Source organism: Lutjanus erythropterus, chromosome 7, assembly GCF_056507025.1.
Source record: "Lutjanus erythropterus isolate fLutEry1 chromosome 7, fLutEry1.hap2, whole genome shotgun sequence".
NCBI classification, from domain to species: domain Eukaryota; kingdom Metazoa; phylum Chordata; class Actinopteri; order Lutjaniformes; family Lutjanidae; genus Lutjanus; species Lutjanus erythropterus.
Window position 1 is genome coordinate 28,026,490 of NC_139323.1, and position 25,594 is coordinate 28,052,083.

The 25,594-nt window shown below is 39.0% G+C and overlaps 1 protein-coding gene across 4 annotated transcripts; it reads left to right on the forward strand.

The window, feature by feature from the left end:
* The first annotated feature begins 9,020 nt into the window (after positions 1 to 9,020).
* On the forward strand, positions 9,021 to 24,164 carry ncln (nicalin). 4 transcript variants are annotated; one of them, XM_084723440.1, is made up of 15 exons: positions 9,021 to 9,309; positions 10,803 to 10,993; positions 11,475 to 11,619; positions 11,814 to 11,908; positions 14,038 to 14,118; positions 15,142 to 15,245; positions 16,216 to 16,304; positions 16,881 to 17,020; positions 18,687 to 18,913; positions 19,406 to 19,493; positions 19,603 to 19,641; positions 21,843 to 22,006; positions 22,139 to 22,192; positions 22,415 to 22,493; positions 23,644 to 24,164. In XM_084723440.1, exons 1-15 carry the CDS (start codon positions 9,135 to 9,137, stop codon positions 23,704 to 23,706), a joined length of 1,734 nt encoding a protein of 577 aa, XP_084579566.1. In that variant the 5' UTR covers positions 9,021 to 9,134; the 3' UTR covers positions 23,707 to 24,164. The 4 variants fall into 4 exon arrangements, with proteins under 4 accessions (XP_084579566.1, XP_084579568.1, XP_084579569.1 ...); XM_084723442.1 differs by having other exon boundaries at positions 21,846 to 22,006; XM_084723443.1 differs by having other exon boundaries at positions 18,687 to 18,865.
* The last annotated feature ends 1,430 nt before the right edge of the window (positions 24,165 to 25,594 follow it).

Consider the following 25,594-nt stretch of genomic DNA (forward strand, 5'->3'; position numbering starts at 1 on the left):
CATTTAACAGTATATTAGAAGACTTGTAGATATATATGCTGTCCTTGTAAGGTTAGATTTGCATCCTTGGTACCTATGGTACTGTAGAAAATAGAACCAGAATTGACTTGGTACCAAAGTATTGGTTTTCAGGGTTTTTTTGTGTGTCTTTTCATGTTTTATGTGATAACTGGCTGATAGATGTACCACTGAATATTTTATATATATACAATTAAGGAATTAATTAAGGTAGAATAAGTATGGTTTGTCCAAGCTCTTTGTAAATGCACCAGAGAGATAGTCATACCCAGGATGTCAAAATCTGATGTTTTGGGTTTGGTAAAGCATCCCAAGCACATCAAAATAATTACAAAAAAGGGTCATAAATGATGATTGAAAGAGACTATGACTATATGGGACTATACGTTGTGTTTCTGCTCATATCAACATTGTGTCCAGCAGCAGGAGGCAGGTGTTTTCAGTGAAAAGTTGTAAAAATCAACTGCAGCTATTTGCACTAAACAACAAACAGACACAGTTAGCGACTACAGATATTGAACCTATTGGAGCATTTAGTAGGTACAGAGCCAGAGTCCTTGGGAGCTGACAGAGACAAAAAGCAGCACTAAAAGAGAATAAATATTGGAGTAACATTTATCAAGTAGCCAGGAACACGACTCCAAAGGAGTGATAAGGTTGCCCTGTGTCAAATGTATGTGTAAATAGTAGAAGTGGAAATCACCACAGGCCAATTCAATTTCATCACATTTAAGATATTGTATTTAACATATATTGCAATATATTGACCTTTATTAACCTTTATCCACCTGCAAATTATGCCCCAAAGGAAAACTTGGGGGATTTTATATACAAATGTATATGGTCATAATATGTTAGTGCTGCATTTAAAGTTTGCTCTGCTGCCCCCAAATTGCCAAATACCCCAGTTCTGCTTTAATTTCCTGCTTATAAAGTTAAAAAAAAAGAACATATTGTCTGCCTGGTATTTAACAAACTGTAAAAGACAGCATCCTGTCCTTAATATAATTACAAATACAGCTAGCAAGCCCAATATAAAGAATAATACAGGTCTTAAAACTAGATTTTGACCAATGTTCCCTCTGTAAGACAGGGCCACAAAATTAGCTGACATTGCAGAACCCCCCTTCAATTCATATTATACTTTATTGGTGCAAACAAAATAGCATTTAACCCAATTACTAAAGACTAATTGACATGAATCTGGGACTTTACGTTCCCTAAAAGTATAGGGCCACTTTGCAAGGTTGGTAATCCAGCCCTACTGTGCAGACAGAAATAGAGAAAGACAGGAAGACAGGAAGGCATTAGACAAGATCCTCTCCCGTCATGGTGCTTACATTCCCAGCAGAGAAAGTGATTGCCACACACACATACACACACCCATGTCTCCATTCATGAATTTCTCTCTGTTCCGCAGACTAAATGTAAAGTTCACACAGTACTGACGGATGGTCGCGACACACACCTCTTTCACAAGCCAGGACTTCCCAGTTTGCCACACACGTGGGAGAGATGTGCTTGTGAAGCCTTAGAGAAGCACACGGGTTTAAAAATAACCTTCTAAGATGTGCAAAACTGTGAATCCACCGCAAATCCCCCAACGTAGTAATTCAGAAACAATATGTACCGTTAACTTTTATGCAATGACTGTGATGATACTGAAAGAAAACCACCAACTAATCTAAAGCAGCAGCACAGAATGAATCCACTCAACCTCTCAGCTCTCAAGAATCACAGAGAAAAGGGAGACGAATAAAGGCAAAGACAATGAATACGAAACACAAAGATTTACTGTAAGAGGACGTTAAGAGTAGAAAGCAAGACAATGGAGGGAGCGAAGGAGAGACAGAGATAGGCTGAATCCACTGGCCAGCATGAGTGAGCGTCTCTGAAAGTGGATATGAAGGCGGATGAGCCACGCCAACCTCCTCTGACCGCATTAACAAAACCTAATGGAACGGCTGGCTCCAAGAGGCCTCATCATCCATTATCTGACTGTTGCCCCGCGCAACCAAATAGGCTCACGGTCTCAGAGGCTGCAGCTCAGCTGTCATACACTATGATCTCCCTTTTTCTTTGTCTTATTTCCACCGGCCTTAATGAAAATGACTGGTAAATCAATTGCCTGGTACGTAAAGAAGCCAGGGCAATATTGCCTCCACCAGGCCTGTGGCCACAAATCAGCAGCAGAGGAAAGGTAAAGGAGGGTCGTATTTTATATTGAGAGGCAGCCTTCACCTCAGTGCAAACACCAGATCCATCAGGACCAGGTCATGTTGAAAGAACAACAGTTCAGAACCTCAGACTGAATCTTCTAATTTTCAGATTTAAAAACGCACCTTTTATAGAATTAATAGCAACCATGCACTAAAATAAGAAATTTAAGGTTCTGTCTTATTCATGGTGTTGACGGTGTGTCAAATATTAAATCATCATTTGTAATAATGTTGCATTTTGAGGTTTTTATTTTATTTTAATTCTTAATGACTCAGAAGTAACAACATGTGGCTGTAAATGTTTTGAATGACGATGAATTTTTTTTTATATATTTCATTACTATATAATTTGGACTTTGGTTTCATTTGTAAGTGTTATGTTCTGTTTGCAACTGTGCATTTCTGCTGCTGCCTGTCCTGACCATTTTATACAGCAGCTGTAGTTTCTTTATTTTACAATTCTATATACACAAAATCTTACAAACATGACACAAACCTACCCAATTATATAAACAATAATTAAGGTAATTAGCTCCACTTCAGTCAGCAACAAAATTACCTCTTACATAATACAATCATTAGTCATTGCATAAATTAGTAAATCATAATAAATGATAAAATGCATAAAATAATTATATAATATATACAAATGTGACAAAAACAGAGGCCATTTGTTACAGAATTACCATACTGTAAGTACATTCAGCTGATGATATTTACACACTTTTACTGAATACAGGAGTTCTACCTGTAGCAAAGTATTTTTGTATTTTGGAGTACTTTTACTAAAGTAAAGCTAGTCATTGTTTTTCCTCTGGGACAACAAAAGCCAAGAGTCAAAACGAAAACAGTTAAATTGTGATTGGCTCGTCCCATTTTGCAGAATTATTTCTACATAGCTCAAATACAGATATTATTAACATGGCTAATTGATGACACACAGGCAAAGTGGAAATCTGTAGAGCATGCAAAGGCATCAGGGGAATCTCCTGCCATTCCCCGGACAAAACAGAAAACAAATTGTTTCAAAATACACTGTTGGTATTGACGGAGATGAGGGGAGGTCTCTGCAACAACTTTTAAAATCTTGAATCAAAAAAGGCTGAACATATTTGGACAGTTGGTGACTTGGTTGTGACCCACAGTTGGGTCACAGGAGATTTTATTTAGGCTGCAAAATAAATAAAAGACCAAAGAAGAAATTCTGCAAATTTAAGATTTCTATCTGTAGTACACCTTTTATAAAGCAGTTAAATGTGTATATTGTTGTACTAATAAGAGGAAAGGATGAGACCCTGATAATTCCTCCTCAATGCAATTATTTTGTCTCCTAATGAGAGGAAACAAAAACAATCAAACGGCCTGTTAACTCACCCGTGATGCATTTATTTCTCATTTATAAAGTATTTAATATGTGTGTGTTTTCAACAGCACGGTCAAGAAAATATAAAGTCAGTGTTGGGAGGGTTAGTTTAAAAATATTCCAATACAGTAACTGGTCTAAATGTTGTAATGTGCGCACACTGCACACGGTAGTATAATGATCTTTTTTCCAAATGTATTTTAAAATTGTAATCCTGCTAATAATCCCCACGTCTTACTTTTTTGTGACTGTAATGGAATACAGTTACCCTTTTTTTTTTTTTTTTTTGCATCCTTATTATGTAATCCTGTTACATGTAATTTGTTACTCCCCAAGCCTGTATAAGGCTAAAATCGGTTAGGGAAACACTGGTCTAGAGGACATTGCTAGATTTTGAACACTATATAATGGGGCATGGTTTTAGTATGAAGTTGGTCTTTGAGAACATTCATATTCAGATGATTCAGGTCCTCTGACCACTCAGTCATATCTCACTCACAGATCTCTCCATCAAGCCGGACGTTGTTGTTTTCCAAGCTTCTGCTCATTAACAAGGGGATTATAGCGGGTGGTGTTTTAAGGAGTGGATGACTCAGACAGTTTGCTCCATAGGTCTTGGTTAGAAAGACCACCATTGTATGCTGATAGTGGTGTCTGTGTGGAGACTTCAGCACAGTTCCCATGACAGAAATCACTCCCTCTTACAGTACATCTCTGGTATTCTGTGATTCTGACCTTGTCGTCAAGCGGTTTAGACATTTGAGTGTGGTGAGTGTTTGAGCAACCTTCCAGCGGGGTGAGAAAATGACAGCATCATCTGAGAATGGGAAGGGGCAATAAACCGAGGGGGAGGCTCCTTACATAGGCATGCTACACAGAAATTGCTTACTTACTGCTAGGTAGCTAATCTCTCGTTAATCCACGGTACTTACCCACACACACACTGACTGCACCTTTTGTGTGGTCGCACAGAGAAAGTGTTTTTCTGTGGCCGGGGGTCGGGAGCAAAGGCTGGTCTGATTCAGGACATTCCCAGGAGTGCTGGAAAGAAACGAGGACACTGAACAGCTCATGCATTGTGTGTGTGTGTGTCTGTGTGTGGGTATGACTTAAGATTTTTTCGGGGACACATTTCAGACTGAGGACAAGTTAATTGGGGACGGCTGGTGCCATTAGGGACAGAAGCTGTGTCCCCAGCTGGAAATTGGATGCTAAAATTCCCATGAAACTGCTTGTGGAACGCTTATTGCTTACATTTCCTATAGGACAGGAAACAGCTCAGGAAGGAGAGCAGTCCAATTAGCCGACTCTTACTGGGCCAATAGCCTCCGATAGAGTGCTGCGATGTGAAATTTTTTTGTAGGCCAACCCAGAAGTTAGCATCGCTCTGGTTCCCTCCACAAAATGTCATTGGGATATTTCCATTATGTTTTGTATTTGTACAGAAAATCAGCTCTGTGGCAAACAAAAGTTTCTGATACTTAAATGTTTAATCCAGCAAGATAAAAAAAAAAAAAAAACACCACTCGTGTGATTTTTGAAGTGCAAATGCAATTGCCAGAAGTAAGGAGCTAATGTTGGGCTATAACCAAACTACATCATGGTCCCATGACTTCAGTGTCACCCCCATTAAGGGATTAGTATTTGGAGTGCTGAATCTTTAAAACACGTAAAAAGTGGGATATTTACTGACGTAGTTTACATTGTAGAACAAAACGTGAAGACCATTTACTTTGAGACGAGGGAACGGTAAGTGCTAATATGTTAACTCATGTCCATGTTTTAGGACTCATTCTCACATGGGGGGCAGATCGGGACCAAAACAGCCACTGAGACTAATGGAGACAAGGTTGACCACGGTACCAAGGTAGTTTTTTTGGCTGGGTTTTGCCCCAAACACAAATGGGGCTAACCAAACAAATGGGAGTTAGCAGTTAGCTAGTATCCTTTAGCAACAAAGCTATGATTCCATTAGTTAACTCTACAAACAACTTGAGTACTGTATTTCCTGTCGGTCTCAGAGCCTGTGTTTGTCCCAGTGACCGTTTTTATTCATTGAGCTGCTGAACCCAGTTCTGTTGCCCGCTAACAGCAGATGACAGCTAACAGTTATGGTTAGCCACTTTAGCAACAAGTGCTGTCCATTGGGAAACTCTGTAATGAAATAACGGAGAGGTGAAGGTGAGCAGCCGGGGGACATCAGAGGAGAAACCACATAATATTTTCTCCATAAAATATGATCCAGTTTCACCCAAATCACTGAATAAAGTTACAAAGTTGTGTTTTTGTACTCTGAGGTTTGTGTGACTCCAGTTTGCTCCGGCGAACGGATGTATTCTCTTTCCAGTGGCGCCATAAGTGAGAAAACGTTTCACTGGACCCAAATTTAGTAAGGCCCCAGAGAACAATACTTTCAAATTGTTTTCCAGGAAAAGACAAACTCTGAAATACCATTAACAATACCCAGAATATCTACAAAATGAGTTTTGGGTCATTGTTGGGACAGATACCTGTGTATAGGGGACATATATCACAATAAATATGTGATAAAAACACTTTAGCGTAAGGTTTCAGTAAGGCGAGTTGTGATTATGGATAGGATTAATGTGTGTATGTGTGTGAGTGTGTGTGTGCTTTCGCAGAGTCATGTTTGGAAAAAATGTTTGCTATTTAGACGAGGAGACATCAAGTAAAAAATGTGACCTCGTGCATTTTTGTTGGGTCTATGTGTCAGATGATAATAACAGGATGTTATGAATTTGGTGGAATCAGATTCATGTGACACGAGTGCTGCCCTACCACTCACACGACATCCATACAAGAACATTATTTTCCTCTCGAGACTATTTGTTGTTGTTCTTTGTTTTCTGCATTTGTTTTCATGTTTTAGCAGTATGTTTTCCTCGTCAGCAGGCCTCCAAATGATCATTTCCCAGTGATGTGAAATCATTATACACAGAGTTTCAACGTCCATATTGGTTTTGTGGTTTGTTTTCTGCCTGCCCTCTCACCAGCCTGCGCATGGATTACTCATACAACAGGAAATAATGACGCCAAGGTCCATTAAGTGGGATGGCAGGACATCATATCAGCATTAATCTGCCACTTAGCAGAGCAGCCCCGGGAGCAGGAGACGGGCAGGGAAGAAGAGAGGGAGAGAGAATATGATTTTCAGCTCTTCCCAGCTGGACTCAGGCTTTTAATTTTTATTATTATTGTTTGTTTTAATGATATAAAACTTTGGTCAAAAGGTCTGGTGGAAACAAATTGATTTTGGAGATCCCGTGACTTTCCTCCAGCACAACAATCAGGACAAAATTTCAAATCTCATCACTTGTTAGACATAAACACACAATTATAAGCTGTACATGTTAACCCTCATCATGCCAGCATATTTAACATACAAGGACTACTGGCTGAATAAACTATGGTAATAATGATTTCATTTGATTAGATGAGTTTATCTATGTGCCCCTGAGTGTGAGATGGGTTATTAAAAATATTTGACTTTGACAGAAAGAGAAAGAAGGAGCTTTTTATTTATAATTGCTTACACATAATTGGCACGTCAAGAGATTGCAAAACAATTAGCACAGAGACAGACCAAGATCAAGATTACCTAATGTAATACGAAACAACTATATTTTTTAGTAGCTTAGAAATATGACAAATAAGGAAAAATATAGGACATTTTGTCTCTGTGTCTTAAACCAAAATTGCAGCAACCTCAACAGACTCTACTGTCATATCCGGTTAAAAATGACTGGAGAATGTTATCTCTCTGTGCTCATGATGGCAGTATTGAGGATGGCAGGGTCATGTTTTTGAGGTGAATGTGATGGTTTTAACAACTGTTATTATGTGTCACTTTTAATTTCAATGGAATTCAGGCGTGGAAATAGTCCTCCAGGGTAACAATCAAATTATATTTTAAAATAGATGCCTCTGCTCCAATGTAAAATCCTATTGATGTTATTTTTATGTTATTAATAAATCAACATAATGGCATTTGTGAGCAGTTTCTTTCAACTGCACAAAAGAAAATGGTTCTGCTGTCCTGTTCTATGTCCTGCTGTTTTCTTTCATCATTACACACGTTTTACATTGATATTATATTAGAATAATAAGACCTTCTTAAAGAGAGAGGGAGAGAGAGAGAGAGAGAGAGAGAGAGAGAGAGAGAGAAAATAATTACAATTAATGAGAATCAGAATCAGAAATACTTTACTGACCCCCAGGGAGAAATTGTTCACATTACAGATGCTCCTTTCAAGACTAGAAAAAATATATTGCATAGTGCACTTAGAAAAGAAAATATAAAAAATAGAACGAAGTTTATAAAAATATGTACAGTCTACCAAATATACACAGAGACAAAATGCCAATAATAGATAATAAAAGACAATATACATAGAAAAGGTATGTGCTTTGTTTTCCAAACAGTGATATACTTTTATTATGTGGTTATTATACATATGTGCTGTAATAGAATAGAAGGAGAAATATATAATAAGAAATAAGAAAAATAAGAATGATGTACACTGTGCATTGTGATACAGAGATATATATTTTATATATCAGTTGTTAATGGTTACTAATCAAATTTTAACATTTGAAAGCTGGGTTAATTAACAAATATCTCTGATTTTATTTATCCTCCTAAATCAATAATTAATCAGTAATCGTATAAGATATTTCACTTTCATTTATCATGTAATATTTTTTATTTGTATTGGGTTGCGATATCAAAGTGGTGCTGGTTTATTAATATTAAAAATAGTGTTTATCCGTTTTTGCAAATAAACCTCCTCATACAATTACACACACTTAAACTGAGGCCTGAACCTGAGTTAGTCAATTATAATCCAGCGAATGTTATTACAGGACCTCTATCATGATTAGTTTCTATGGTGTACAGCACCATCTAGTGTCGGGAAATAATAAACCGTCTTTTAATTATAGCCGTCCTAGAAGATTCCCGAAGGGCCTTCAATTCCACCCAGTTTGAAATATGCAATTATCGGTTGAATAGTTCAAAATACACCCGTGTTTTTCAATAGACACTACGCTATATTACTATATTTTCATAAATTGGCAGTAATGTTGCATTTATTCGAGTAGCTGGTCGTCCAGCAATATGCCTGATCAGAATTATCTATACATGGTCGTGCCTCGAAGGACCCCCAGACCCGCGAAAGATCTCGCGACAGTGATCATTTTAAACAAAAACATCATCTTTCCCTCGCCCTGACCAAGTTTTTTCTGTCCCTTAACCTACCCGTATTTTAACCATGTTATAAAATACATCATAAAATATATTTGGTCTGAAAAATGTGTACAATGAAGCGTCAACACGCACGACTCTCGCGAGAGTTCTCAACTCAAGGGTTCCCTTCTGGATACGATTGTTGCTCTGGTTGTGGTTTGCGGTTGGCTGGCTAGCTAAACTGGGTCTCCGGCTGTCAGTTATTGAGAGCGGTGACAACTGAACATACTGTTTTATCCTTAGCTGTACGCTGAATACAATCGCCACGATGTTTGAGGAGGCCAGTGAAGTGTTTGATAATATGTTTAAATCCTCGTTTCCCCTTACTTTCATTGTGTTTATCCCCGCGGTGCTGATCCTGGTGTCACCGCTCCCGGCCGAGGCGGCACATGAGTTCACGGTGTACCGCATGCAGCAGTACGACCTGCAGGGACAGCCGTACGGTAAGTCCGCTGGTTTTCTAACGTATCACAACCGAATAAATGTCAGCATGAACTTAACCAGAAATTAGATTAGTCTCCAACAGCTAAGTCAAGTTAACATTGCTGTCTTCCGCGTCTACCTGCAGTAACATTTCAATGACAGCAGGCATGGTAGTATAGCTAGCTAGTTAGCTGCTAATGTAGCTTAGCTTTGCTACTAGACAGCATCAAGCTAGTTCACTTCCTAGATGGAAATTAGGATGTCATTCACTTTGTCTGAGTTTTGGAAATATTATATATTGTGTAAACAACTCAAAAGATAAATTTGACCATTAAACATGCCATTACATAATTTGAACACGACGACTATAACATTTACTTCATGTTAAACTTAGTGATGTCTGCATGTGAAATATAAATGCAAGATGGCAAATATTACCCCTAACTTCACCTGACTTTTTATGTTAATTTTAGTAATATACACTCTCTACAACTTATGGACACTAAACAATTAACAATAAAACTGCTCAACTGTGTGGTGAATTCTTTAATGAAAAATTATTTATGTTATGTCATTTTATGTATCACATACAGATTTAGTTAAATTTTACTATATATTTGTTTATGTGGATATCATTATGAATGTGTATCCCCACAATAAAATGTACCCATTTCAGTATAATCAACATTAATCATTAGGCTTGCAACATTGCTAAGAGACATCTAACTGTAAGGTGATGATGTGAAATGCTGGCTTGCAAAACTTGTTCACCACCTTTTTACAGTTTTGCTATGATAAAATTATGAATTATAGATTGAGTGTAACATTGTGCTTAAGTTTAATGAGCGCTGAATTATCTAGCCCAAAGTATAGTAAGGTACATATTCTTCTCCATAATCCTCATAGGTATGATAAAAACCGATAATTAAAATAAATTAATAATAATAATAATAATGATAACAATAATAATAATAATAATAGTAAAAATCACATTGCCATTATGTTGACCAGTATTGCAACATGATTCCTGATTAGTGAGAATGGTTGTTTTTGCATCGCAGTTTTCAAACAATTTAAAATGATGATTTGACATTTGTTGGGTCAGACAAACATGTTTTCCTACATTTTGAGAACAAGGTTAGTAGGCCAGGGTGTCTCTACAGCACTTCATTATAATGCTGTTTTGTCACATTTCCTTTCCTTTGTCGAAAATGTGCAGCCTCTGGGATTTGGATATTGCTCTTGACCATATTGCAATTTTGATTATATTTCGATTAATTGTGCAGCCCTAACCATAATTGGCAAAAAGCTCTATCAAACCCTGCCATTTTGTTATGGTTTATGAGTGAGTATTTCAGCCTCAGTGTCAGTTTGTCGATACAGTGCCATTTGTTTCAACTTGGTCTCAGTTTTACAGCTCTAGAGCTCGAATAGCAGGATGAAAAATTAGTGCTCTGCCCTGTTGACATAAAGACAGGAGTTATCTTATCATAATTGATGTTCGTGCCCACAGGAACCAGAAATGCCATCCTGAACACGGAGGCTCGTACTGTGGAGGCAGAGGTACTAAGTCGTCGCTGTGTTATCATGCGGCTGGCAGACTTCTCCTATGAACAGTACCAAAAAGCCCTGCGCCAGTCAGCTGGAGCTGTGGTCATCATGCTGCCAAAAAACATGTCTGCTGTGCCCCAGGACATAGTACAGGTAATAATAACGCACTCCATTGAAATGAATGTGATCTACAGTTCTGCATTTGTTGTGAAAAATTTCTTCCTAACCCTTTTACAGAGATTGGATATTATCTCACTAAAGCACACTGCATGAGTTATGACTAATTAGCTTTGTGAGTGGGATCGTTAGTCTTTCTGGAGAGCAGAAGTAGTAGGCATTTGATGAGTTAATCATTTGGTTACATAACTAATTTCCATTTTTGGCGAATTGTTGTAGATAAGCTCTGTATTTGTAGTTTCTCTCTTTTTTTGCCACTTGCCATTGATTATTTTCATTTTTGCAATTAATTGGTTAATTGTTTAGTCTAAAAAATGGCCAAAAGACCAAATTACTCATCACAATTTCTCAGATCCCAAAATGACATCCTCAAATTGGTTCTTTTGTTTAACCAACACTCCAAAACCCAAAAGAGGATTTACTTTCTGTCATACTGATATTTGTTCATCCTGTGCAGCAGTTCATGGAGCTGGAGCCGGAGATGTTGGCTACTGAGACCATCGTCCCGGTGTACTTTGCCATGGAGGATGATGAGCTCCTGTCCATCTACACTCAGACCTTGACTTCCTCTTCCTCACAGGGCTCCTTATCAGCAGCGGAAGGTAGAAAGTTATCCCCTCTAGACTGGACCTGCTGTTTGTCAGCCTTTCTGTATTATATGCAAAAATGAAACGGTAACACATTTATGGTTATAAAATGTTAAAGTCTGATACGGGCTACTATATATGTGAGCTGGGAATGAAAATCTTACAAGTCAGTCTGTTCTAATTTTATATTTCCTGTTGTTTTTCTGCAGTGCTGCTGCATACGGCCACAGCCAACGGTTTCCAGATGGTCACCAGTGGAGCTCAGAGTAAAGCCATCAGTGACTGGGCCATCACCAGTTTAGAGGTGAGAGACTGATACAGTAACTAACTTTAATCAAGTAACAGCATTTGATCACTGGTAAGATTTTCATTATTTGTCCAGAATATGTTGGGTCGTAAAGTTACAGACACAGAAAACAAAGTCAGAAACGGCATACGGAGAGTTGCAGGATAATATTACAGGAACATCAGGCAGAACGGTGGCTTGGTGGTTTGGACTGTTGACTCACAACAAGAATGCCCTGATTTTACCTCTGTTCAGGCCTTTCTGTGTGAGTTTTAGTTGGCGTAGTTTTCCTCTGGGTGCGTGATCCAGTTTCCTCCCACAGTCAACAGGCTGTGGACATGATTTAATGTTTCTTTTATGATGACAATGTAACATAAGCATAATAACTATCATTTGCAATATATACAATATGCTACTCTTTTTTTTCTCAATTTGCTAAGGCTCCAGTGTTGAAATTATATTTATCTAATTTATTAAAAAACATATCGAAGAGGTATCATATAATGTTATGTGTGTTTGGTGATTGTTCCAAGAAAATGGCAAATGTGCAGGTGTCATTTGTCTGTAGCTTAAACTGAGCAGACTGCACCAGTCTCTCCTAACCTAGATTCACAAGTCAGTCTCTAATCGCTTCGCTCAATAGAGACTGAGGACAATCTCTCAGCTTTTGTTGCTAAAACTGGGTGGAAACAGAGTTTTAAAGAAACCTCCATTGCCGTACCAATCGATTGTGTGCTTACTACCAAGGAGAACTGGGGCAGATCATTGTTTCCGGCATGTCCTTGATGAAATGAAAGGAGTGTAGGTTTGTTAGGCTGTACTCTTTGTCGTTTGAACAACTACCTAACATTTAGAAATCCTCAGACAATTGGTTAGTGGTTAATCTTCAGTTGTCCAGTATTGCAAGACTGCTGCAGCCCCATTTAGGCTACAAATCTGACTTTCCAAAGTATTAATAAGTGGCAGTCATTGATAAACCCTAGAACCCTGTTTAAGAAGAATTAATGCTGTTCTGAAGTTATCTCGTTTCTTATATCCTTCAGAGCTCAGAATAATAAATATTCAAGGCTTTAACCTGTTTCTCGAGTTTGATGTTTGAGAAAAGTGTTAAAAGTCTGTCTGACTCACATGTAATGGTAATGCCTAAGGGAACAAGTGTCTGCCCATTTTCAAGGCAAATAATGCAAACTCTGGTATTGGCTGTTTTGTGCAAGCGTGAAGAAGTTTTTGTAGCTGTTGGAATAGTTTGTGTATTTGTAATTAAAAATTTGTGCAGGGATATTTAACAGAGGCTTTACAGAATCAGTGAGATGGACACTTCCTGTCCATGTATGCAACACTTTTTTGCTTCCGTAGATTTGCTTATGAAAATGGTTTCACAAATGACGCCTGTCTTCAGATTTTCAAGGATCTACTTGTGCGGTGGATGAAGAGAGTCCCCTGGTACCTGAAGCTGTGACCATCGATCTTGTGTTATTAGGTTTTGCGTGTTATCTCTGCACGTGGGTGGGCATAAATCCTGGAACAAAAACGATTATGTGGACTGAAAGGCTGGAATTTTTAAATCTAGATGGATTTACACACACTATCTAGCCTGGTGGCCTGATAGGACTTAAAATCGCTTGGTGCTAAGTGGTGCAGCATAACAGCCTTCCACCTTTTAACAAGGAAGTTATTGGTGCTCAGTTTGCACACATGAGTGTTATTCCTGTTTTTATTCAGACTTTGCTAGAATTGATTGCTACAGTATGTCTGTCCCTTTGTTTTTCGTAAGAGTTCAAGAGGGGATTTGGACAGCTTTGATCATTGTTTGAAGATAATTTTACATCAAACAGTTTGAGTCAGAAAGGGTGTAAAACAAAGCAGGCGTGAAGTGTTAGTTCAGGACTTTCTAATCTGAGCTTTGTGTTGAAACCAGAAGGAAAAAGTGGTTTAGTCACACTGCAGAGGATTAGGAGACAGAGGGAGGTTTTTGTCAGGAGGTCGACTCTGACTATAGCCCACTGCAGCTCTGCACTGTCACGCTGCCAGCCTCGAGGTTCATACACACAGTGACGTTGGTTTAGCTCAATATAATGCTTTAGATATTCTTTGTCTGCCTTCTGTTTTATTTAACTCATCTAATGGCATCTCTTTTTATTCACCAGGGTCGCCTGGCTGGAGTCGGAGGAGAGGACCTGCCCACTATTGTCGTGGTTGCTCATTACGACTCATTTGGTGTTGCTCCAGTATGTTCACTGCTTCTTTTCTCATACAAATACGCCCCAACACTTTCAAAACATACAGGAGCAGCCAAAGAAACACTTTGTCAGCAGCTATCTGTAGGATTTGATTTAATTTGACACTTGACGTTGGTTACACACTGTGTGATTTTGGGATGTTCAAGGCAAAAGATGACCAACATGAAAGACAGTGCATTCTTGAGACCAAAGACAGCCTGGGACAAAATTCTGACAGTGTCGAGACATCGAGAATAACCATCTCACAATGTGACGAACAGGGATCCCCAGCAAAAGAAGGAGTAACATTTTTTGGAAGTTGGAGCAACAAGGGAACAAAGAAGGATTTCTGCAGACAAAATCCTCTCAAATCCTCTTCAAATCAATCCTCTCTTGGGGGTCTCAGCAAAATGTGCATCTATTGTCGGGGTCCTTGACATTAAAAAGTTTGGACCCTACAACGCACAAATGTACGTTTGTGTGTGTTATTGTAGCATGGTTACCATACTACAGAAATATTTAACAATACCTCAAGCTCGCTTCGCAAAGTTGGCGTCCCAAGCTGGTTGCTTGCCACAGGTCCAAATTTTCCTTCTCTTCTTTGAAATTTTGTCCATACACATAAATATCACTATTGCAAAGGCTCGAGTATTGCTTGGCTTTATTGTTTGCCACTATAGCAGCACAGATGGGTGAGACACGCTAATGATGTTTTCTTGTATATTGTCTTGTGTCGTAGCCTACGATTCAGCAGTTGTGATCATCGTACAGACTACATACATGAACCTTGAAGTCATAACCAAGCTTATTAGATCCAATGTTACACAGTGTGATTTGCAATAAAACTTATAAAACTGCTGAAATCTCATACTCTGTTGATGCTATTTGACCCCAAGTTGATAAGTTTGAGTCCAAAAACTTAATATAGTGGCATTTCAGGATAATCACTGAGTTATGCAACACAACTGGCAACAAACAGAGAGCAGGCCAGGAAAGTGACCCGTCTGTCTGTGTGTTTGGTGTTGCGTGCAGTGGCTGTCATACGGAGCGGACTCAAACGGTAGCGGAGTGTCCATGTTACTGGAGCTGGCTCGTCTCTTCTCGAAACTTTACACCTACAAGAGGACACACGCTGGGTGAGTAATGATGGCAGCGCCCGTTTTTGGATCATTCAGTGATTTTATTGACCTCAAATAGCTGCCGGACAGTTTTTGTATTTTTGTAGCTGCATAAAAAGCAATATCCCTTATTAATTTACACATTTATGTCAACACAGACACATCACTGAATCTCTAAGCTGCACACTCCCTTTATGTGTTGTAACGTGTATATCATGAAATGTAGAATTACTATTGATTGTTGAATTTTAATAATGTTGAGTGATCTTTACAGCACAGTTGTTCTGTATTAAACATTTTCAACAATATTGACTAAAAACAAAATTTCAGGGGAAAAAAGACAAGCAACCTCTCACCAAGCCCTTGTTTGTGGTTTGTTTCTTTGTACTGAGTAGTAAACCAGAACAAGGATTAAAGAATTAATTTGGATGAGCAGCAATTTTGTTTCAACCATCACATTTGAGTTGTGTTGAAGCGTCTTTAAAGGCTCCCCAGATCTTCCTGAACATTGTATCGATTGCTGACCTGAGTGGTTCATCTGAACAGAAGATAAAGTGTATTTTTATATGTGTATCACATCTATTATGGTTAGTGTCATTCTCCAAATGCTTTTTGAGAACTAAAGTGAACATTATCTGTGCACTCTGCTGGCAGGAAGAACCACATCCGACTGTGTTAAACACTTAAAGTGGTCAATAAAATGGTGCAGGCTCATTCTTATGTCTAAATGTACTTAATAGCAGCAGAGTGGAAAGACTCCTTTCTTACAGAGAGTGGTTAGAAAAGGAGTAATGGAATTTACTGTAAAATCCCAAAGTCATACAACTCACTTGATTTGTCCATCATTTTAACATGTACCTTTTGATTTATTGCCCACAAACACTAATATGTACAGTCTCTTAGTATATACATCCTAGCATCACACTTCCTCCTCCACCAGGTTCCCTCAGGTGATTTGACTCATCTGTGACTCATGTTGTGTGTTCAGGTACAACCTGCTGTTCTTTGTGTCTGGGGGAGGAAAGTTTAACTACCAGGGCACCAAACGTTGGCTGGAGGACAATCTGGACCATACAGGTAATGTTCAGTAAACGCTTACAGAAAAGAATAATAAGTATTTATGCAGCCAAACTTGGTTTGATATTTGACTCTTGGGCCTTGGTGCAATTTTAATACAATACTCAGCATTCGAATAATAATAATTATTTGGATGTGATAACTTTTAAATGCAAATTAAGTTCAAGTCAAGGCCAGTTTATTTCCAAAAAATAAAAACAACAAAACAAAGTACAATTACTTGAAGTATTTAATTTTATTAATTTATTTTTATTTTAACATATTTTTGTTAGTTTGGTTGTTTGCTTGCTTACATTAGACCACATATGTTTTATATATGAATTTTTGTATGTATTGTCTGTCCATGTATGTAACTGCATTAACCATGCAGTCTGTAAAATAAAAGTAAGAATATGAAAATAGACACAACAAACAAAATGACAAGACTGTTACAGTGTGCTGTATGTTTCAGTTTGATGGAACTGGTCCTAGTTCTTTCTCTTTATAAAATAATTGGTTTTATATCTGTTTTATATTTTGTAACTTAATTATTAACATCTCCTTGTCCTCCACATCTTCCTCTCCCTTCCTCTGTAGACTCCAGTCTGCTGCAGGACAACGTAGCGTTTGTGTTGTGTCTGGACACTCTGGGGAACGGAGACTCTCTGCACCTCCATGTGTCCAAACCTCCTAAAGAGGGAACTCCTCAGTATTCTCTGCTCAAGGAGTTGGAGATGGTAAGAACACTAAGGCGTGATGCACCACTGAGTCACTTCAGTTACTGACACTGCATTTTATTTGTAGTTTCACTTCCTCTCTTCCGCATAGTCCAAGCCTTTGCTAATTCATAACGGCATACGCCTCAAACAGGTCACTTGGAGAGCAGAGGGAGAGAGGGGATTTTAATGGAACGTACTTGACTTCATGCACTTTTAGCTCAAACTATCACGGATCAACCGCCGGTTGTAGCTTTGCACTAAACCGCTTTTTACAAAATCACCAGACATACCTTCAGACTCATTTTAGTGAGGCAAAAGCATCTTCTGTACTTGGTAGTGAGTTGCATCAGTTTCTGATTTAGACACTTTTGTTTGTGATGATGATATTGACAAATAAGAAATTACACAAGCTGAACAGTGCAACAAACTAAGTAAATATTGACTGTAATTAGTTATTAAGAAACTATCTACTAAGTATGTAACTGAACACACACACGTACCTACACAGGCCTATAAGATGTATTAGATAAACTGAAATGGAAAAGCAGTTTTGTCCATAATTTTCTTATGGATAAAAATTTGCTCTTAACTCCAGTACGTTTAAATTGATGTGTAAACTGACATGTTGATTATTGTGCACTAATAAAAACACAGGTAAATCAATGAATAAATAAATAAAATAACAGCAGTTTTATGTACATTACGGCCACCAAAACATGGATGTATTTTCTGGCCCAAAAGGCATGACTGCAGTGCATTGTGGGTAATGTTCACTTCTTGAGTGACCATGGTTGACTCACTCAGCCCTCCAGTGTTCAAGCTCATCAAATGCACTCAGTTTTTCAGATAAATGGGATGACTGTTATGATGATGGCAGACAGGGTTGAGTCAGAGTTACTGAATACAAATTAAAAATGGCAATTTTTGTGATTAGTGACATAAACCATTGGATTACAAAACAATGAAATCTAATCCAAATACTTAAATACTTTAAACACTGAAAATATTGCACTGTACACTAAATAAGTGAATGCAGCCACAATAAATTGAATTCCACAAATATTCTTTTTAAACATCTAAAAACATTTTTAGAGCCCAAAAAATGCATTTTTTCCGTAGGATAGTTCTCTTGTTGTGTCCAACACAAATTAGAGGATTTGTCTAAGAAACCCCTGAATGTCAGATGTGCTTTTCAAGAGTTAATAGAGCATTGGTTATCATGAAGAAATAATTTATATAATCATAAGATTTCCATATTTTAAAGAGGTAATCAAGAATAATCAAGCAATCCATGACAATTTAACTGTAATGTAGTTATCCATGTAATCTGGCCATATTTAAGTTACTTATACTTTGTAATCTGACTACATGTTATCTGTTATGGTGGGGATTCCCATGTGGGGAAGTCAGCGAGGGCATGTTGAACTGCAAATGAACCGCAGCCTGAATCTCTCACCACAAAAAAAACTTGTCAAAACATGCCCTTATTTTATACAAGCAAAAAATCTGTTTAAACAGATGCCCCGGATGCTGCATCTATTTTTACAGTTCTCTTTAAGTTTTTCCTGATACCAGCATTTTGAAACAGTTTTGTTCTACTGTCACTATAAACTTCATAACATATGTTAGATTGATTATAGACCATAATTAAGGATTATACTCCGTCCCTGTCGTATCCCGTCAGGTGGTGTCGAGTCAGTACCCAGAGGTCAAGTTCTCGATGGTCCACAAGAAAATCAACCTGGCGGACGACATGCTGGCCTGGGAGCACGAGCGCTTCGGGATCCGCCGGCTGCCGGCCTTCACGTTGTCACATCTGCCCTCGCACCGCCTGGCGCAGCGCTCCAGCATCATGGACGTGCGGTCAGTGTCCCCCTCCTCTCGCCACGGAGCGGGAGAGCCCCCTGCTGGGTGGGTTCATTACTGCAAGTCTCTGAATCACAGAAAGAAATAAAAAAAAGAGTTTTCATTCTAGCTGGCGGTCATTTTCACCCCTGTCATCAGTGTTGTTATAGACCCATTACCTTCCCTGACCCACATCATGTTAAAATCCCCTCCATGGAAAGACTGAGGACATAACCAGTGCAGAGTGAGGCAGTAACACATTTGTCCTCTCTTTTCCACGCTCCTTAATCTCATATTGCTCCTGCAGCCCTCCATCTCCCCCGTCTGTCTGTTAGTGAACCATTTATCTTCTCTGCGTTACACTTTCACACTTGACCTGTCAGTCGTTTTGATATTTGCTCCTTCCTCCTGCATTTTCAGCCCACCTGTGTGGAAACAGACGCTCTGTAATCTGTTTCTCCTCTCTCCCCTTTCTGCTCAGGGTTTCTGGTTTCCCTCCTGATGTTTGGTTGTTTTTCACCTTTTGTAACTGTCTGCACACGTGTTTGTGTCTTACAGGCCTCACGTAGATGTGAGGAAACTCAGCAGGAACACCAAAGTGGTAGCAGAGGCGCTGGCCAGAGTCATCTACAACCTCACAGAAAAGGTAAACACACACTCACACACACACACACACACACAGATAAGAAAATGTTCCGACATTAGAAACGACGTCTGCTTTCTGTGCTATGACATTTTGTTCCTGTTCTACCCAGGGGGCTCCTGGAGACCTGCAGATCTTCACTGAACAAATGGTAAGTCACTTAACTCAGCTGCTCATGTGACACGTCCACACTAATACGTTTTCATTTTCCTTTTAAAACGAAAGTGACCTCCATTAGGGGTGGACGAGAAAAATGATATAGAAAGTACACTGGTATGAATTTGCCCAGTTGTGTGAATTTTGACAGTTCGGTGCTGATCTGCCAGAACCCTCGCTTTGCATGACCAAAAAAAAAGTGTCAATGATACGACAAGCCGAAAATGATAATTCACAAGTTACGATGGATGACAGTAGTTACAAGAAGGATAATACTTGATGTATGTGAGAAAATATGTTTCTGTTTAGTATTACAGTTTTGCACATCAGATGTTCTTAAATAATCTTTGTACCGTGAAATATGTCCTAGTAATAAAAGTCCAGCAGTAACTGCCATGCAGTTTCCATACCAGTGCTTTAACCCTTCAGAAACATTTATATTGAAGTTTAAAGAAAATCAAATAATCTGTGATATATACAGTTGGTGTCTGTGCTCACAAATTATTGCGTGATATAAATTTTAGGCCATAGCAGCCAGCTGTAATCTACATCCACACAAACGTTTTTGCACTGTTTCAGAAACGGTCTCCGTCCATACTGAGGCCTGAGAATGCATATCACACAACTGTTCACACACACTGAGCATGCACTCACAGGTGTAAACAGGAAGCAGATGTCTACCCTGCAGCTGGTCGATTTGTTGCAGGAAATGCTGTGAATGGAAAGCAGCAATGACAAGAAGTAAGGCCAGAGATGTCTTTGTTGGGACCAATGATGAGGTGGAACTATTAATGAAAGAAACACATGAGTGTACCAGTTAATGTGGCAGAAAACAGACTGGGTTGTTGTTGAATTAATCATTGATGGTTGAGGTTGATGTACTTTATTCTTCCAGAAAAGGGTCACGCAAATGGGCCTGATGAATCAGGGAATGATGTGGCAGATAATAGTTGCACACTTGTAGCCAAGATGCAAAAAACAACATAATTTATTTAACCAATTGTTGACATGACAGTCTTCTTCAATGTTTTGAAGGATAAAGCAACTCAACAGACATTAAATGGAAACCTGTCCAGTGTTGGTGTGTGTTCCTCCCTCCTGTGAATCAGGGAAGGACAAGTTATGACTGATAAGACTCAGTCAGGAAGTGAACAGTGGTGTCTGGTTGTTATTTTCAGAAGTCTCAGTTTCTGCCTGTCCAGGCTCAAAAGCTGTACGGGAGAAAGATGAAATGTATAAATGCATGAAATTAAATAAAGTGGTCGTGTAGCATTATATTACCGACTCATCCATCCCATGAATGTTCACCTAATGCTCAGTCTTGCATCATTTTCTAAATCACGATGTCGTCTCAGTATCGCTGGGAAACAGACTGCTCGCTCAGTTTGTTTTATTGATGAAAAAGAAATCATCTCAGGCTTGGCTACGTTTAACTGACACTGACTCATGCAGTACAATATTTAAGACAAATAACTGCCAAGTCTGAAAACTCAGCCCTAATGAAGCTCTTATGAGGGCACAGTGGTAACACATCTCTGAAAGAAAAAGCAGAAACAATTGGCCCTTTTTTTTTCCCGCTGGTTTATCAGGACAGAATTTGTGTCGATATTCTGAATATTTATAATTTTGTTATGCAAAATTCTTTGCTTTACGTAATAATTATTCCAAATGTCCAGTTTTACAATCCTGGGAACCAGACAAATCTGTAAGTTCATGTTTCATTTGCCTGGCCACCCTCCAGATCAGAGAGATTTCCACCTGTCCTGGATATATTCAATCATCACCGTTTATTTAATAAGGGATGGTTTGATACAAGGACTGATAGAGGAGTGTCTACATGGCCTCTTTCTCACCTCAGATCTTTTTAGAAAGTTGTATTTTTAGGAAGTTTATCACTAAGCAGCTTTTTTTTTTGCATGCTTGAAAATGGACCAAGCTCCGTCCCAACTTGCCTGTGTCCCTCAGTGCTACATCACACATTTTGTTGCTCTGATTAGTTGTAGGTCTGTTGATAATGCCTCGTGGAAATCAAACGTGAACTGAAAGATTCCAGACTGGTTCATCAGGTGATGCCAGGCCGCTGTTTTACGATATCCCGTCCTGTCCATCACAGACTCTGGTGTTAAATATAGTGTAGCTCAACAAACTTTCCTGTTTCGCCTCTGATGTAATGTAGTTTTTGTCTCATCTCGTCAGCAGGTGCAGGAGGAGCAGTTATCAGCGGTGGTGGACTGGCTCACAGCACAGCCCCGGGCTGCTCAGCTTGTGGACAAAGACAGCAGCGTGGTGTCCACTCTGGAGTATCACCTCGGACATTACCTCAAGGATGTCAAAAGACACTACGTCAAAGCTGACAAAAGGTAAAGAAAAGACTGGAGACGGACAGAAAAGATTCATGCACAGTTTTATTTATCTAATGTAACATATATATATAGTACATTGTGTTTTTGTCTTGATGTTGAAGTAACATCTTTAAACTCTCTGGTCTTCAGGGATCCAGAGTTTGTTTTCTACGACCAGCTGAAGCAGACTATGAATGCTTACAGGTACGTTTAATGAGCTCCTCGTCCTCCTCTGAGATGATTTAGTGCAGCTGATTTCCAATCTTCAATCAATCTTTATTTCAGATTTTGATCCAAACTAGTAAAAGATAAAATCCAAACATTAAAAACAGCATCACATTATGTCAAAGACAATTTCTGACTGTTTTTCTTTCTTGACAGTCACTTACAGCTTTTTAACTCTGTATCTCACTGTCTACCTCTCAGAGTGAAGCCGGCTATTTTTGACTTGTTGTTGGCCGTCTGCATCGCAGCCTACTTAGGGATGATGTATCTGGCTATCCAGGTGAGTCAGACATGCACCGCTACGTAAATGTGCTGCATATTTCACTTGTTTAAAGCAGTAGTAACCGATCATTTACAATAACAATGTATGAAATAATGTGAAAGGGATGCTCATTGAGATTAACCTAGAATAAATATCATCTAAGATGTGCAGCTCTGCTCATTTTTACAGAGTTTTATAGAAAGTTTCAGCTCATTATTCAACTGTCCGGTCCAGTTGTTTTACTCTCAGTGCTCTTATGAGGTCATTTTCGGCTGCAGCGGTTTTCATTGGGTAAAAAAAAAAAATCCACTGTACAGAACCTGCTCAGCATCAAACAGCCCACAGAAAGTTAGTAAGTGGTGGTTAACATGATATATTAATCCTGCAGTGTTGAACTTATGTCTCCCCCCTCTGGCAGTGAGAGTAATTACACACGTGTTTATGACGCATGCTTCCACCATCACAACGGATGCCCCCATGTCGCCACAGATGCCAGATGTAAAATGTAACCATTGTTTGTATGTAAAAATCCTGCACTCCAGCTTTAAACAGCTAAATTAATATCCTGTAAAACAATCAGTGTGGACCCACAGTAATGAAGTGAGACCTTTTGTTCAGCGATTCTTCTGTGCTTTCAGTAGATAGAGAATGAGGCGAGCGTCTTTCGTAGTTGTTAATTAAGACATCAGTAAATAGCTGCATGTATATAGAGCTTTTATCCAAAGCTGCTCATTCACCCGTTCATGCGCACTCTTACACTGATGATAGTGAGGTACCACACGGTGCCACCCAGAGGACCGTGTGGACAGGAGAGTGTGGAGGTCAAATCATCGAACCCATTGATCAGTGGACAACCTGCTCTACCTCCTGAGCCACAGCAGCCACCGATTTGAAACCAATAACTGATGTAGCCTGTGACAGAACTAAAAACGTTTCCTTTCATTGATACTGATTGAACTCGATGCTCCCTCTCACTACCCAGTGAGTGTTGTGGCTGTTTCTGTGTCGTTCTCCTAACTGAGATCTGTGTTTGAAAGCAGAAACCATCTCTTGTATTGGTGTATATGTTCGTACTCCGTGTCTACAGAAAGGTCTGTGAGTGTGCAGATGTTTTTATCCTGTCTGGAAACATGAAATGGACACCGTCTCTTGTCGTCTCTTTTCACAGAACTTCGGTGTCCTCTACAGTGTTGTCCGCAGAATCATCCAACCCAAGACGAAGACCCATTAAGGTGCACAACACTGTAATTTTTTTTTTTTCCCCTGACCCCACCGTTTTCCTCAAATCAACAAACTTTAGCCAGTAAGAACGCAGAAGCTGGGCCGAGCTGCTGTGCGCTCATGATGGTTTTCAAACCAGCAGAATCACTTCCATCTCCTTCATCCTGACCCGTTAACTATGATGTCAGATCCTGTCCTGCTGCCAACTTTAATCCATTTGGTCTCTCGGACCAGAGTAATCAGGAATCATTCTTCACTCTCCCTGTCTTCATCAACACAGATGTCCTCTCATTCATTGTTGATAATCCCCTGCATTGGAAATGTTTCATTATGATTTGACTCTTGTGAGGAGGGATGTGAAACCTCTTGAGATCCAGATGAGATGAACCGAGTTTGTGATGTTGCTGTTCTGCTGATCGCTCCTCGTTCCTCCTCTCAATAAACTGTTCGACTGATCTTTATGCCAAACTGACGTCAGGTGTTGTCTCAGGCAGCTACAGGGAGAAACTTACCACACAGAGTTTAGCCCAGAATTTCTTTTGTCACCAACCTTGTTGTTAAAGGATAGGTTCACATTTTTTTTCAGTCTGCCTGGTACAATAATCACATTCCCATAAGAACATTGAATTATTGGTCATCCTTTGTCTCCGTACTGACTGAGTAGAGACCAACAACTGGCTCACTTTTTCCATCGTCAGAAACTCTCTGCTTTGCAAAGACCTCTCCTCTGCATTTTCAGAAGATTTAGTGAAACAAATCTTTATAAACTCTACTTTGTATTTTTGTTTTGAAATGCAAGCGATCGAGAGTGAGGGAATCACAGAGATCACAGTTATTTCAAAAAACCTCAAAGTTAGGAAAATGAAATCACACTTAGCATTAAACATTTTACTTTGCCAATTGGCAACCCAATACAAACCAGACAGCGGCCCATTTTGGGTCGCAGCCCTGAGATTGGGAAACGCTGGCTTGCATTTTCTGTGTGTAAGACAAAAATAGTCCCATTTACAACTGAATAAAACCTAGTAAGGCAACAAATACGGTTAAAGAAGTTGGAATCAGAAAATAACTGACTCCTCAATTATCAGAATATCTGGTGATTGGTTTTCTGATGATTTATTAATTGACTGTTAGTCGTCATTTCAGCTCTACATTTCTCAGTGTAGATGTGCTAGAAATGGAGACAAGTAATGATCACAGTGACCAATAACTTCGAGTGTGCATATGGACATATGATTATTGTGTCTCGGTGGGAAATTAGCACCAGCCAAATGCTGATAACATGTGAAAGTGGCTTTCTGACACAAAATAATGATTTCCTAAAGAGTGGATGGTGAATCTGTCAGTGGTTGGTGTGTGTTGTATGTCGGTATATATGTTCATATTTTAAAAAGTTAATTTCCCACCTTAATCGTGATGAGACAGACTTGTAAATATCTGAATTTATCCTTTACAGTCTCAGTGAAAATGACTCCTAACAAAAATTATTGTTTACGGATAAGACGAGTTGTCGAAGTAAAATGTGAAGTAGTGTTTAGATAATCCTGATTCCGTTGCCTTGGTAGTGAATTTCTTAACATTCAGTTGAACGGGGGGGGGAAAAATCCTTGCCAAGTAATTATTGTATGTACTAATCTGCCCCTTTCTCCACATTTAATATATACAGTTGTAGAAAATTCAAAGCAGATTTCACCTTTTAAATTTTTCCTTCTTGCCTTTTGTCACATTTTTCCTCAGTCGAGGTTTGTTTTCTGTTGCTGTGTGACCCGGTGTGTCTTACTTTTACCACTCAAGCCTTTTTTTGAAGTCCTGAATTGATGTAAAAGAAATCGTGCTGACAAAGTTCACTCCTGTTAAAAAAGGTCACACGCATCAAACGTGTTTTTGTCTAATCAGAT

Bases quoted from the DNA above. Each gene is read 5' to 3' on its own strand.
- ncln (XM_084723440.1), top strand. From the start codon at position 9,135: ATGTTTGAGGAGGCCAGTGAAGTGTTTGATAATATGTTTAAATCCTCG. The intron at 10,994-11,474 runs GTAATAATAACG...CATCCTGTGCAG, and splicing joins TGCCCCAGGACATAGTACAG to CAGTTCATGGAGCTGGAGCC. The intron at 19,494-19,602 runs GTAAACACACAC...TGTTCTACCCAG, and splicing joins TCTACAACCTCACAGAAAAG to GGGGCTCCTGGAGACCTGCA.